This window comes from Ascochyta rabiei, chromosome 15, assembly GCF_004011695.2.
Source record: "Ascochyta rabiei chromosome 15, complete sequence".
In the NCBI taxonomy this organism is placed as follows: domain Eukaryota; kingdom Fungi; phylum Ascomycota; class Dothideomycetes; order Pleosporales; family Didymellaceae; genus Ascochyta; species Ascochyta rabiei.
In genome coordinates, this window is record NC_082419.1 from 246,855 (window position 1) to 261,382 (window position 14,528).

Consider the following 14,528-nt stretch of genomic DNA (forward strand, 5'->3'; position numbering starts at 1 on the left):
ATGTCTGTAAATATTAATTTGTCATCCCATCCAATTGCCACACTGCTATGCTATGTGCTTCAATTTTCGCATCTCATCATCACGTAACAAAGCGTGTTTGGTGCAATCATCGCCTGCACACGCCTTCACATCGCACATGGCTTGAAGCAACTGTAACGATAACGCATCCACCTAGCGACAAGACCTCGATCTTCCCAAACCCTACATCAAAACACAGGAATCCTGTACATCTGGCCGACCATCCACAATCTCCGCCTTGGCTTTCTTCGCGCCAACTTGAGCGCTCATGAATGTCCCTGCAAAGCGTCCCATATCGCTTTCTTCCAGCATGCTCCTCGCCCTAATCAAGCCAGTGGCCTTGATCAGCTGCATGCGCCGCTTCCAACCAAGAGATCGTAGCAGCACCGAAGCAAAGGCCCCGACAAGGACAACGAGTAGCAGGGATCGCAGTACGCAGCGCAGCGCCACATGACAAGTACTGCCGCACCAAACGTCCAGCGCCGATAGAGCCGTGGTAGCCCAGTTTTCTCCGGTTTCTGCGGTCGTGAACGCGTTGGAAATAGTAGTGGAAATAGTAGTAGTGGTGATAGTAGTGGTGGTGGTGGTGGTGGTTGTGTCGGTGTTGGCCATTCTCGATATCTTCTCCAGTCACGGTGTGTATGGTGGTGGAGCGATGGTGTTGTCCGAGCTGTACGAGCACAGACACACTATGTCGTGTGGTGTTGGACGCGCTTTCAGGAGGATTAATGTGTACCGCAGGACGGAAGGGGGTTTCGAGGACTGTGGGGGGGAGGGTACGGAGCGCTGGTGTGGGCGGAGACGCATTCAGAACAATGGGTTGTTGCTGGCCCTTGGCTGTTGCGGGGGAGGGGAGGGCTTGTGTAAGGGGCCTGTGTAGTGGCTGAAGGAGGTGGGGTGGGGTTTGCTTCTTTGTTGATGCGAGGACGACGTGGAAATAGGTGCTAGGAGGATATAGAGATTGTGCAAGTGCTGGCGTCCTGAGTAGCAATCCGAGCGACTTTGCAGCACGGTTGAGGAGATTTAAAACGTGGCAGCTCTAGATTCTGGGGCACTGCCTTCAGACGAATATGTCTGCTCCTTTCTATTGTTCTTTCCTAGAGCCTTTGGCGTCGCTTTCGTGCTCATGCATGGCCGCGCTTTCCGCTTCCGGAACAAAGAACTGCACGCAGAAGCTGGCCATTTCCTTACTATTATGGACAGATCAACAGATGTGTCTGAATACACAGGGACCTGAGGATGGCTTAATCCGTCCCTCGATACGAACTTCGAGGGTCACCAGGCTAGATCGTGGTAAGGCGGATCACTGTCTTGCCTTGTAAGGGGCGAGGCTGTGGTTCCACAAAGAGTTCCAGATAGTGAGGTTCGAGTGTGGATATTATGTGTCTTGGAACGAATCGAAAGCACTGCTCGGGTGGCACAAGAAGCTAGGAATAAGCTCGCTGTTCTTAGAGGGCTGTAAGAGGTATACAGTGCTTGTTTGCGGACTACTCACATTCTAGTGAAGTGCTGCAGCACAACAGCAATATCCACGGATTATGTAGAGTCTTTGGGGATGTGCTAAAACCCTTCTTGAAGTGATGCGAGGAGGCTTTTGCGGTTCCCACGACTCAAGCCTTCTTTGGCATCGACAGCGAGCGTTTTATCAGACAATAGCGAGACCCTCGAGTCTAGCCTGCCAGGCCCAAACTCCAGATCCTAACGTAGTGCGGGCGTTGCTGCGAGCTATTGGTAGCGGACGCCGTTGACCAGGTCACCAAGCGGGAAGGGGCACGCTAGCACGGGAGGGAAGGGGCACGCATACACAAAACGGTTCGGAATGCTAACCGACGTTCACGACATGACGATGCTGCTGGAATGTCGAAGTCTTCCATTCGTAATTGGGGAGGCTTGGATGCAACCGACATGTCAAACAAGACGAGAGAGAGAGAACGTGTGTGTATGTATGTGTTATTGAAGCGAATTGACGTATTCATGAGTCATCTAATAGCGTAACAACAACCTCAGCAACGAAAAACTCCATAAAAGCAACGCGTAGAAAGCCAATATGTGCAGAAGCCAATCCAGTCTAACCACGCAAAAGTAGCAGAATATACACGAACAAACTCAGCAGACTAGCGCCACACCACCACCACCGTCGTAACTGTATCGCTATACCACTGCGATTCTGGACTTGCTAGTTGCCATCCCGGAACATGCTCCACATGCTCTTCATCCGCTGCACCTGCAGGTCGGTGAAGCCCTCGTAGCAATCGTCGATGGAGTAGTCCATGTAGTTGTGAATAGGATCGCTCTCGCCGGGCTTCTGCTGGGTAGGGCAGCTCTGCTTCTTGGGATCGATGGGACAGCCATCGGTGGCGGTGCTCTCGACGGGGGTGTCGTCAATGTAGTCACCGGGTCCGTCGCATGAGTAGCCTTCGAAGGTGTGCAGTAGGCCGAGCCAGTGACCCGTCTCGTGTACTGCGGTCTTTCCCTTGTTGAAACCGTCCATCAGGCCATCAGGCATTGTGTTGGCGTTGATGTTGCACCCGTCGCCGGCATATACGGTCGGGTCGCCCTTGCCGTTGCCAATGGCGCTGGGGAGCGTACACCGGCCCAGCACGCCGCCAGAGAGATCGGTTTGGAAGTAGAGGTTGAGCGTGTTGTACGTGCCCTGGCGGAGCTGCTTCTTCATGTCGGTGTCGTCGTCCTTTTTGCCCACGGCCCACGCGTCGTTTGTGTTCCATGTCACGTTTTGCAGCTCGAAGTTAATGTTGTACGGGTTGTAAGCTGCGTTCATAGCATCCAGCTGTGCTTGAGGCATGGCGTTGGTGATGGAGTCTTTGGCGGCGTCGGTCATGACGATATGGAAGACAGCTTCGATTTTAATGGGATCGTCGCGGGCAGCGAGCTCAGCAGCGCGGGCAGCAAGACTGCCTTTTGCTTTGCCATTGTGCAGTTGTTGGATGGTGTCCAGGAAGCTCTGGTCGGCGGACTGGGTGCCTGTGCCGCAGTCGAAAGAGGTGCCACCTGGTGCGCCAGAGGGTTGAGGGTCCGCGGCAGATGCTAGGAGGCCTAGTGAGGCAAGGAAGAAGGGAGTGCGCATTGGAGCGGTGGGGTAGCTTGTGTCGCACGGAATGCAGACGAGTTGCTGAAGTAACTTGTGGGACAATTGCTTGCTGAGGAGAATGAGTGTGCTGAAAGCAAGCTGTAGAACTGATGTAGTGATGGCTGCATAGTGAGGATGTCCACGCGGCTTTTATTCCTCATCTCAAAGATGTTGTATCTGTTCTGGATTCCTGAGGTTCTAGAATGTCCAAGTTGGTTTATTTTGGCGCCCGTCTGGATTCTTGCCTGGCCCCTATCAGTTGGATGAATGCGGCTTCACCACGAGACTTGTCTCGGTACCACGCCGCTTGACAGCTTTGACACGAAGCTTATTTCCTGGAAGACCAGAGTAGTCAGTGCAAGGATGGTAGACAAATCAGAAGAGTATGACATGCATTAATGAAACAAAGAAAGACTTCGATTCAGTCTCTCGCTCAAACACCAAAACTCCAGGCCTTCTTGGCCTCGTGGTATCCATACAATGCCCGAACCCAGATTTTACTCATAATTCGGTACAGCCGCGGAAGAAAAGACGAGGAGAAACTAGACGTTCTGAAAACAAAGACGTTGTGGCAATACCTGCTGCTATGCCCCACCAACTCGTCCGGTAGTTGTCGCCGAGCTAGGCTGATCGCTGTTCCAGGTGAGATAAGTGTGATCGCCGAGTTTTCTGCATGGCTATTAGCAATCTAGGGCTGCTTGCGTGCAGACTTGAGGCAACTGACCTCGGTTTGATGAGATGCGCGGCAAGGAACACGGCGCCGAGTAGGATGCAAAGACCGCCAACGACGATGTAGGCAATGCCCAAAAACGGGTTTTTGCCACCCATCACGGTACGTGTAGAGATCAGGATGGACTTTGTGCCACTGTAAGCCTGTACCGGAAAGCCTGAAAACATGTTAGCTATTAGTTGACACACGTCACGGGCTGACTTGCGATCGTAGATCTTTAGCCGATAGGTGCCGGCTTTCAAGACATCGTTGTCATTGCGCTGGGCAAGCTTGCTGAAAGTTGGGAGACCAGCGGTGCGCATCCAGACTTGAAATGCCTCCCACGTGTGAACGTCTGGGAGCTCGTCTAGCGAGTCGTAGCTTCCATCGATGTATTGTTCCTGCCAGTTGGGTGGGGGAACAACGTCAGACGGCTTGTATTTTGTCTTGCCGTAGAGATCGCCCTCGTGGGGCCATGAGGTACCGTTTGCCGTCATTTGGTACACTGAGGGGCTGCCTCCGTTCTGCGAAGGATTCGATGCGTTCAGATTGGTGAAGGTATCGTTGAACATGGAGTTCGCAATAAGACCGCAGGGGTAGTAGGGCTTGCCGTTGACGGCATCTAGGGGACCGCAATCACCAGACTCGATGTCGCTCAGGGAAAGAGCTGTTCCTTTCAGCTGGTCAAGATCCACGCTCTTTACGTAGCGTCGGTGGTTCTGGTAGAAGTTGGTCAGGCGGTAGTAGAAGAGAATGGGCGGCTGGATGTCGTTGGGGATCTCGAAGCTGAGAATGCACACGCTGGTGTTCTGGACCCTGCCTGAAGGCCATGTGTAGTTCTCCCACGCCTTGCCCCACTGCGGCTGCGACTTGACGGCCGTCTTGAAGGTAGCCGAGACGTCGCCCGAGGGGATGTCGGCGAGCGTGCTTGGTGCAGAGGCATCGAAGACGGCGTCGGTAAGGGGCGCCGAGGTGTTGCAGTTGGTGTAGTCAATCGAGATTTCCTGGACCTGTCGTGCATGTCAGTCCGTCGTCCCGTGTTGCGTGCATGGCAAGCACGCGAGCTTGGGCTTACCAGGGAGCTCGCATAGAGCAGCAGGCCGCCGATGGGTGCAAATATAATGCCGACGATGAAGAACAGAGGGAGGACCGTCTTCGGGGTCAAGATGGGCCTGTGCCGCGCCGTCAGTTGCCAGTGCACGCCACGCCGACTCGCTCTGCAATGCACACATACTGCCATGCCTTCAATCGCTGCTGTCGAAACGCCGTGTCTGTGGAGCCATCAGCATTGCCTCATCCCAAGGCACCAAGGCCTCTCTGCGCGCGCGCCCAACGGCCTGGCTTACTCGGGGGTCGTCTGCTCTTCGTCTTCTTGGAGTCCTGGCGGCTTGGGTCCTGGCTCGAGATGGAGTCGGTGGCCTCCATCTGCTGTGTTTGTGACATGCTGGGCAAATCCGCGCTGTTCCGCAGCGACAGGCGTGGGTGCAAGTGTCGCAAGTGTCGAGCGCTGACGACGTTGCTTGCGGCTGCGGCGGACGCGGACCAAATGGCACAGGTCGCCGGTCGCCGAGCCCCAATCCCAAATTAGCCACAGTCCACAGCCTACCATGGGCACCCACCTGACATGTCCCGCAGCCCGCTTCACCAACACCCACTACCAACGCGCGCGCACTGTGGTGATGCAATGAGACGTGAACGTCCAGCAGCCCTGCTCGTTGGATTTGTTGCGCTTCGACGGGCGTGCCAAAAGGCTACTCACGGCAGGCTCTGAGCATTGTCGTTGCAAAGGCAGATGATCATCTATCTCATCATGTGATAGCACTGCTATCTAACACTATCTACTGACAGCTCAGGGTCCACACACGGACTACAACACATGTTGTGGAGGGGGGTATCGCATGATGCAGACAAGGAAAAATGGACGGGAGTGTTCAACGAACGCCGAAAAGGGGGAAAAAAAGGGGGGGGGACACATGCAGCCCTAAATACCATGTTCATGCCGGATCCAAAAACCATAAAACGCCGTCGTGAAAGAGGAAGACTGTTGAGGTCCATTCCATCGTGCTGGAATCTGCGTGACCCAGAGAAAACACACTGACAACGCCATATGCAAACGTAATCAATCATCATCACACAACGATCCATCCAGGGACCCCGAGCAAGTGCTCGAGCAAAAGGAAGTTGCGAAACAAGCAAAACACTAGCACCTAGGTCTAGGCATACCGACGGAAGTACTCGGCGTCAAACCAGCCCACTTTGTCGTAAGCCTGCCAGAGCTTGCTGGCCTTGTTGACGTCGATCTTGCACGCTTGCTGAGCGTCCGTTCTGCGGAACTCCTTGCCAATCTTGAGGGCGTTGATGCGAGCCTGGAACACGCGTCGCTTGCTGCAAAGGTACGTTGCACAGCTGAGGCGAAGCGTGGAAGCGAGCTCCAGCTCAGCCTCATGCAGGAGGTGGCGATCGGCATCATCGGAAAGATCGAGCTTGTTGCCCTTCCACTCAGCCTTCAACTTCTTCTCATTGCCCCGGAGTGACTCCAGTGGCGGCGAGTAGTCGGGAATGGCGTTGTAGTCAAGGTCATCGCGCGTGGTTGCCGGACGCGCTGCCTTGGGGGAGACACTGCCAATGTGCTCTTCAAATGAGTTGAGTAGCTGGGCTTTGGGTGTGCGTTTGGGCTTGGGCTCGCGGGCAGTGCGAGGGGTGGCCTTGGGCAGGGCAACCTTGGGCTGGCGGGACCTGGGGGCTGGTGCAGGGGCAAGCTTCTTCGGTGATGGCCGCTTCTGGATGCCACCAGCCTGGACAGAGGACCTGCTGTAGCGCTCTTCGAATCGGCGCTCTTGTGCACGCCATGCGTTGTACGTGCCCGGGTTCCGGAAGGCTTGTTTGAACACTGTGGCTTGGAACTGGGCGATGAGTCTGTAATCGTCTTCAGCTGGCTTGTTTGCTAGATGCGCGTAGTCGGTAGACTGCATGTGCTGAGTGATGGCCTCCTGGGCCGATTGCTGCGACGAGAACAAAGGCACGTCTGGAGCAAGAGCGCCAGTAATCGATTCCCTGCGAAAGAGCGGGGGATCCAGTGTGCCCTGCTCGCTTCCGTTGTCCATGTTCTCCTTCTGGGATTGTGCGTCGAATGGCGAGATGGGTGGTGAGGCGTAGGCAGGCATCTTGAACATGGGGGGCAGTGCAAGAGTGTGTTTGTCGGCGGCGGGGTCGAAGGAAGGATACCGCAGCGCAATTGAAGGCATTGAAGTGCCAAAAGAATGGGAACGCTCCATTTCCGGCGGAGAGAGAAGCGAGGAAACGGTAAGGCGGTTGCTTGGGGGTGATTTTTGCATTGGATTTGCCATTGTCCGTACGGGTGGGAACACCAAGTTTGCTGGGCAGCAATTGGGGCGATGCGAGTTTTATAGTCGAGTTTAGGCAGCAGATTTTGAGGGGGGGTGAGAGTGGTTGGTGAAGGATGGGCGAGTAATAATTGGCGAATTGGTTGCTGATTGTTGGCTACAATGGGTGGCGAAGCAGGCAGTGATAGGGCTCGTTGAATCGTGGAACGCGGTGGAATCCAATTGACCGGCAAGGTGGTGCTTACACCATCTAAAACAAGACCGGAGATAGGACGAGAGGAAGTCGAGCCAGCAAAAGGATTCCAAGGAACACACGGGGTGGGCTGACTTATAAGAGAACACCGACTGCTAGGCTGCGACAAGGAGAGTCATCCGTCCTTTGAGACACTGCCGCCCACTGCGGCGAACAAAGAGGGTGTGTGGTTGGTGCGCGTGCCATGGTCCTCTTCAGGCATCATCATTCGCATTCACGGCCGTGGAAGGGCGACGAATAGGAATGTCCAATTGCAGGTGTGTGACCAGGGCTAACAAGCGTGCGCAATGGGTCGCTCGCTGTCAGAAATGGATTGAGTCACTGTTGGGCTCGGTGCTGTTTGCGATGCGCTGGGTCGCTCCTTCCTGGGACAACGCTCGGGCGCTCTCGCCCTAGCAAACGCGGCTAGCCTCCCTGTCGGTGCGTGCAGTGCCCGAACGACTACCACTACCACAATCACGACTCAACGTCCGCCATCATGCTTCACCTGCTCTGAAACGGCGTGTTGCGTGCTCGTTTTCGAGCACTCAATTGACTCCTGCCAGCGGTTGCAAGTCCTGCGAGACTTGGTCCGTTGCCATTGGGCGCTGAGCCCTCGCAAGATCCAGCGTTTACGTGTCACAGCACTGCCTGATGTCCGTCGGTAGGCTGCCTACTATGGCTCCCTATTTGCGTCCCATGTAATATGCCCTAGACGCCCAGTCACCGCTTCCGTCATCTCACAGTTCAAGGTGCCCTGGCGTCTGCTCGAATTGCACGCTACAAGCACCCTTCTTGCGACCAGGCTGACCGCCATCCATGTCCAAAGCATGGTTCCACACTCGCTCCACATTCCAGAGCCATTGATATATCGTGTTCATGTTCATGGCTTCATGCAGCCTATGGCGCCATTGGCAAACCACCGCTCGACTTGCCAGGGAGCGAAAAGCCCAATTGCTTTCACTCCACCTGCCTGCCGTAGCCGGTGGCGCTCTAGCGAGAACTTCACTTGCAGAGTTCTCGCACGCCGCAAACCCGCAGCGGCGCTGGCCGAAGTTGCCGCCAGTTTGCGCGACCGTCTGGTCCCATTCGACCCGTGGCTGGAGGTCTTGTGATACGGCTCCTAGAACAGTACCAGTATCATACCTGGATGTGGTCATCACCACCAGCCATGGGGCTGCACTCGGCGCTCTACAGGGTTTAATGTCAGGTCGACATGTCTTGCAGCGAAACTGTGTGCCACACGCTGCCCGTGTCAGTTGCCTTTCTGTCGTCTCTCAGCAATGCAGTTGCTCAATTGCCAGCATGATTACTCACGGGACGCACACCCATCTCGTCATTTGCATGTGAAAGTCGCAGGACCTGGCTCGTCAAGAAGGGCGAAAGTTTCGCTTCGCCGCGAAACACCCGTCCCTGCAATCCGCGACTGGGGCGGTTCGCGCATCGTCCGCAATTCCCTGGACGAGCAGGTCACGAGTCGTCCTCCGTCTCACGCTGGCACACCATCTTTGGCGGTTCGGCACAGGCCAGCCGCCACATGGATGTTTACGGGGTCCTTATCACCCCTCTTGTGTGGGGTACGATAAGAGAGAGAGATGTGACCCCTCTTCGACACCACAGTGACCACACCTCGTCTGCCAAGTTAGGCCGTCTTGCGCTGTTGCCGAACCCTGGCATCTGGAAGCAGTCGGTGCCAATTCTAAGCAAAGCCGCCAATCGCCGCATGCCAGCCGGCTTTCATCTTGTCGCGGTACCCCTCAATTGCATCCTGCGACGGCTGCAGGGCCAGCTGAGGGGCAAGCATTGGTCTCCAGAGCGCTTGTCGATACGGACAATATACCCGCAACACACCATCATCCCAAGTACAATCGTCTCAATCGTCCAAGTGTTGCATGCTGGAACTACTGTGGTAGGTATTCGATACGACAGTCCGGCCCCCTTCAGCCGTGACTGCGTGCCTCGTTGCGGGATATGGATCTGGGTATGCGCGACACTTTGCATCCGCGATCTGCACCCTCAGCACGTTGCAGTTGCGTCTGCTGATAGGCCAATGCCACCAGATGACCCTGTCATTCATTTCTGCGTCTGCCACACCGTGGAGACCCTGCAGCGGCCTCTCAGCCTGCCGCTCATCTGCTTCAACCACAGGATCGCTTGTCCAGGACCCTACAATCGTGTCAGCTGCGATCCTGTCATTTCCACATGGTCCAAGGCTTCATGTCGTCAGTCTGTTGTTCCAGAGATAGCCTTGTGCTTCTGTGGCAGCCGTCCCGTTTATTGACTGATGCTCGCCCCGCAACTCCGGCCTGCGCCGGAATAGATGAGTGCTGACTGTGTTTGCGAGCCTATCCATGTTGCGTGGGTGAGCAGCGATCATGATTTGTAAACAAGCAATGGTCAATTGCCCCAATCCCTCCCACCTGCCAAACATACTCGGGTGCAACAAACGTCCGACTATGACGACATCGATGGTGTTCACATGAGCATCCTCGTTACGACGGCTTCGGAGCATGCCCTTGGCGATTAGGATTTGAACGTTCAACATCAGCATCACGCAATCAGGCGGTCAATGGGGATGGGTGTCTCAGACTTTCGATACTAAACGCGCAGCTTGAATGTCATCGTGCATTACCGCATTTGGCTGACGAAGTGGCGATGATCATCACGTGGGCGCGCGACCATTAAGCCTGCCGCTACTGCAATAGCTTCGACTTATCTCGGCTGTTCTTCGTCGCGTCTTCCTTCACCGATTTACGCCAGAACCAAGCTTCGGCAACGATGCCAGAGCTTCTCGGCCTGCGATGTCGAGCTCGACACTCCCTACATCGCGCGACTTCGTGACGCAATTGTTGAACTCGTTGCCTTTGCCTCCGCAACACGACGCAAATGCATTTTCGCTCAACGATGCGCCGGATTCGATAAAGAAGCAGCTTCTCTCCCTGCAGGTCCTGTTCCCAAATGAGTTCCTCCCAGCACTAGACCTGCTGGACCGAAAGCTCATCACTCGCTTTCTCATCGGCAATGCCGCACCACTGCCTACTACCAGCACAAACACGCCACGTGTAAATGTGCAGATGCAGGCTAGCGACACGCTGTCAAACAACGCTGGCAATCTTATGATCCCCGACCTACCAAAACCGCTACCACCACAACAAGATACGTTAAATCTCAGCGACACTGTCCACTACGTCCGCTCCGCCCAGCAACGCTCCTCCCGCTACAGCACCTCGTACGACAGCACCACGTCCTACGAGGTGCGGCTGCAAGCATGGAACTGCACATGTCCCGCATTTGCCTTTGCTGCGTTTCCATCTGTCCTTTCTGAACCGCCAGTGTTCACATACAAACCAACATCTGCTTCGATCGGCAGCAGAGAGGTTCACGAACCGAGCAGGGACGCTGTGGAGAGTGAGGCCATGAAGTGGGTTTTTGGTGGCGTTAGTCTGGGCCTGGGTATGCCTCCGGTGTGTAAGCACCTACTGGCTTGCGTGTTGGCGGAGCGATGTAGCGGCGTGTTTGGAGAGTGCGTGGAGGAAAGGAGGGTCAGCGTCGAGACGGCGGCTGGGTGGGCTGCGGGCTGGGGAGGTTCATGAGTGGTTGACGATTATGGAAGATGGCTGCATGAGATGCTATACCCAGCCGTGACAGCGCGGCCTATCGATCTCATAGGACAGGATACCAAATCGGTCGAAACATGTTTGGCTTTCAAGGTGGTCTTTTGACGTGATGCATTATCGTCTCAAGTCTATCATGTCATGATGCCACTATATCTTCGACCCTGGCTGTTTGCTTAATGTCGTCTTTCCACCTTTCCCAAGACCCAGGAGCACATTCCTACGGCATAGGATGGCGCTTCAAGTCCTCATATCTGCTCAGTCGTCTGATCACTTTCATGGCTTCTTCTTCTCATCCTTGCCCTTCTCTTTGCTCTTGTCGCCCTCCTTCGCCTCGCCGTTTACACCATCCGCCTTCTTGTCCTTGTCGCCGTCCTTGCCCTCGTCCTGCTTCGCCTCCTTGTCCTCTGCCTGCTGCTTGTTCTGGATCTTGTTCTCGATCAAGTCGTGGAAGGCTGTGATGGCGCGGATCAAACTCGAGAGGTAGATGGCCATGAGCTGGTCGTTTGTCTTGACGCTCATTGCACGTGCGAGCTCGCCGTTGTCGATGGCGCCTGCTGCGCCTGCTGCTGCTCCGACACCGTTGGCAGCTCCGCCGACCGGTGTGGGCTTTGGTGTCGACAGGTTCGGGAGGAGGTTGAATACGTCTTGTAGATTGCCAAGAATCGCGTGGTTCACGGGCAGGTCTTCATCGAGGACCTTTTGCAGGTACTGCCCGATATCGCGCAGTCGCAGATGCAGGCCTTGCAGCGACTGGAGTTGCGAAGTAATACGGGTGGAGAGAGTGCCGACTGCAACGTCGCGGATATCACGGAGAAGGTGCTCGACACCAATCTCTTCTGCTTCTTCTGCTTCGATTATCGAGGGTGTGTGGACGAAGGTCTTGGAGGTTGTTGTGCCGTCCTGGGATCAGATGAGTATTGCAATGGAGATTCAGGTAAAGCTAAGACTTACATCCTTGATCTCTTCGACGGCGAAGTAGGCGTCTGTTGGCACGCCCACCTCCTTCGGCTGCACGTCGATGATGACGAGCAGAGGGTTTGGTGTGTAGCGCTTGAATAGCTCGTTGACCTCCAAGTCTGATGCGCGCAGCTTGGGCCCTGTGTGATACCAGCCGATGAGCTTCTCGCGTGCGTTGATCTTCTTGAACATGTCGTTCATCGACTCGACGTAGTTGTGGTCCAAGAACCATACCGATGGGTCTTTCTCGTCCTCCTCGAACGGTACTGTATCTGCTGTCAGCTTCTGTTGTGCTGGACGAGAAGGCCCCGCCGCCGCCGTGACGAGCAGGCGGCAAACGGGCGGTTCAGCGCCTACACACCTGCGAAGCTGTTCGACACCCTGACGTTGGTGCCATCGTTCTGTCCCAAAAGCACACCGACTACTCGTTTCCGTGTCCCCTTTGCCTGGCGGCCGTAGTGATCTGCTGCCGAGAGGAGCACGAGCGGCGCAACCGAGACGGTGCGGGTCACGAGTGACAGCGTCTCTGCTGTCGTGGCGGGCATCGCTGATCTGTGCTGTTTTGCTGTGTCGTCAAGGTGGGGGTGTGGCGTGGGAAGTCTAACAGAGGCGGCGTTCGTTGGTGGCGGGCGAGCTTGCGGATGGGTGTTGATGCGGCTCTGTGATGCTCACGAAGTTCGGAATACGTACTAGGCCCTGTCCTACTGGCCCGTGCTTTAGCTCCAGACACAGGTATGTACTGACCAAGAGCAAGTGGTTGTATTTTATCAAGTTTCAAACTGGCTCTTATTCTCCGGCAATACCTTCTCAACTCAATCAGATATAAGAGGCTTCAACGTGAGCCGTATGAATCAGCAACGCATGGCTTCGCAGCGACATCCAAGAGGTACGACAATCATATCATTACATCGATGGCTCAAGCATACAAAGTATCTGGTATCTAAGAAGTTACGTGCAGTAAGGAGGTAGAAAAGACAAAAAAGAGAAGCCCGCAGTGGTTTTACAACGTGGTCGTCGAAAAATAGTACTGGTCCCACAAGAATTCGTAGTCCTCGATAACACCGCCGGCAATGTCGAGAATGGGCTTGCTCTTCAGCTTTCGCGTGATAGCGTGTATCCAGGATCTGCCTCTGTCAGTCAAGTTTCGCGCAGATAGAGAGTTGTCTTACTTTGTGATGTTCTCGTAGAAGGCGCCACGCATCGTCCACCACCCAAGTGCCCAAGCACGCTTCTTCAGCTCTTCCCTTTCGAGACCAGTCAGTCCCCGCAGCCCACCAGCCAGACGCTCCTGGAAATCTTTCTTTGCAAGCTGCCTAGCACCGTACTCGATGCTCACACCAATCAGCCATGGTCGCCAGCTCTTCCTGTCGCCACTGAAGTGCTGCATGGCTAGCGCATACGCGACCGGTCTCAGAATGTACAGAGCTTCCGCCAGCTCGCCCTTGCCACTGACACGGTGGAGCAAAGCCTTTGGTGGCTTTATATCGTCTGCTGTAAGCACCTTGGACAAGAGATAGCTCGAGATGTCTGACGAATCAGGTAGGCTGGGCATGGATAGGCCTGTCCTCGGCATGGTCCAGTTCTCGGCCTCCACCGAACGTTCACTCGGTGGGGTGTCCATGCCATCTGCAGAAGCCGACGAGTCTTCTAGCGAGCTTGGGTCGATCTCTCTTTGCGGCAGGGGTGGCGATAGAAGTGGCCTCGAGTTCGTCAACCGGAGCAGCAGCAGTCGGCAGACAGCCTTGATGATCTCCAACAGTACCACCACTCGCCATCTCATCTTCTCGCCTTTCCTCTTCGCCGCCATCTCCCACAAAAGTTCAGTGAATTGGAGCATCTGGAGGACAGTCGCGATGCGTTTGTACGTTGGCGACTTTTCAGTCCAGAACTTGGTGTAGCGGTGGTGCGGGGTGAGCGGCTGTCGTCGCGTCCCAGGCATCTGCGCCATTGCTTTGGCGAGGAGGGTGTCATGGTACAACGAGAGGCATTGCACACCGCAGTGCACTGTGAGGTGTTAGTCAGCTGTGTCCGTGGAAATGAGGGGGGTCGCGCGTGCGTGATTCAGATGCGATCTCTGATTCTCGGAATCGTCCTGGCCCATGTTAGCGACCTGCCAGGTTCAAGACGAAGCCATGCAAATGTACCAGGGATGATGTATGTGAGTGATCGCAGCGCCGACTCTATTTGTGAAACTGCGCTGCTGTTCTTGGTGATGAAGTCAGAGTACATGCCCAGCCACTTGGTGGGCTGCGACAGCACCTCGGTCGCGCCGTGCGTCGCTTCTTTAATCGTCATCGCGGTCGCGCCCGTCAGTGGGTGGTTCAGTGGCTACGTTGGATCCAGCACATGAGCTGGTGTTGAAGAGATGCGCTGCGCATGGGCGTGATATCGAACGCATGGAGTGAAGTCATGTCGCGTGGCTGCCGAGGTCCGGCTTCCCCAGACCCATCCACAAAGCTTGAGGCGGCAACACGTACCATGTGACAGCGCGCTCTAGATCATGTCCTCGCATTTCGATAAATGTCGAAGCTGCGCGTCCGCTCAATCTTACAATTAAAGTCAT

The 14,528-nt window shown here is 55.3% G+C and overlaps 6 protein-coding genes across 6 annotated transcripts, besides 1 other annotated feature; 1 reads left to right on the forward strand and 5 right to left on the reverse strand.

The window, feature by feature from the left end:
- Window positions 1-574: 574 nt before the first annotated feature.
- Window positions 575-626: a tandem repeat.
- A 1,568-nt stretch (window positions 627-2,194) lies between these two features.
- On the reverse strand, window positions 2,195-3,103 carry EKO05_0008529 (uncharacterized protein; the record flags this gene model as incomplete). Its single annotated transcript, XM_038946556.1, has 1 exon — window positions 2,195-3,103. One exon carries the CDS (start codon window positions 3,101-3,103, stop codon window positions 2,195-2,197), a length of 909 nt encoding a protein of 302 aa, XP_038796069.1.
- Window positions 3,104-3,690: 587 nt separating this feature from the next.
- EKO05_0008530 (alkylphosphocholine resistance protein lem3) lies at window positions 3,691-5,258 on the reverse strand (the record flags this gene model as incomplete). The annotated part of the gene is made up of 6 exons (XM_059637325.1): window positions 3,691-3,775; window positions 3,831-3,993; window positions 4,042-4,825; window positions 4,891-4,987; window positions 5,050-5,086; window positions 5,162-5,258. The coding sequence occupies 6 exons, from the start codon at window positions 5,256-5,258 to the stop codon at window positions 3,691-3,693; spliced, it is 1,263 nt and encodes a 420-aa protein (XP_059493308.1).
- A 770-nt stretch (window positions 5,259-6,028) lies between these two features.
- Window positions 6,029-7,090, reverse strand: EKO05_0008531 (uncharacterized protein; the record flags this gene model as incomplete). The annotated part of the gene is made up of 1 exon (XM_038946557.2): window positions 6,029-7,090. One exon carries the CDS (start codon window positions 7,088-7,090, stop codon window positions 6,029-6,031), a length of 1,062 nt encoding a protein of 353 aa, XP_038796071.2.
- A 3,102-nt stretch (window positions 7,091-10,192) lies between these two features.
- Window positions 10,193-10,984, forward strand: EKO05_0008532 (uncharacterized protein; the record flags this gene model as incomplete). Its single annotated transcript, XM_038946558.1, has 1 exon — window positions 10,193-10,984. The coding sequence occupies one exon, from the start codon at window positions 10,193-10,195 to the stop codon at window positions 10,982-10,984; it is 792 nt and encodes a 263-aa protein (XP_038796072.1).
- Window positions 10,985-11,281: 297 nt separating this feature from the next.
- Window positions 11,282-12,510, reverse strand: EKO05_0008533 (proteasome regulatory particle subunit; the record flags this gene model as incomplete). The annotated part of the gene is made up of 3 exons (XM_038941723.1): window positions 11,282-11,908; window positions 11,960-12,231; window positions 12,327-12,510. 3 exons carry the CDS (start codon window positions 12,508-12,510, stop codon window positions 11,282-11,284), a joined length of 1,083 nt encoding a protein of 360 aa, XP_038796073.1.
- Window positions 12,511-12,965: 455 nt separating this feature from the next.
- Window positions 12,966-14,260, reverse strand: EKO05_0008534 (uncharacterized protein; the record flags this gene model as incomplete). Its single annotated transcript, XM_059637326.1, has 4 exons — window positions 12,966-13,089; window positions 13,135-13,969; window positions 14,022-14,057; window positions 14,110-14,260. 4 exons carry the CDS (start codon window positions 14,258-14,260, stop codon window positions 12,966-12,968), a joined length of 1,146 nt encoding a protein of 381 aa, XP_059493309.1.
- Between the last annotated feature and the right edge of the window lie 268 nt (window positions 14,261-14,528).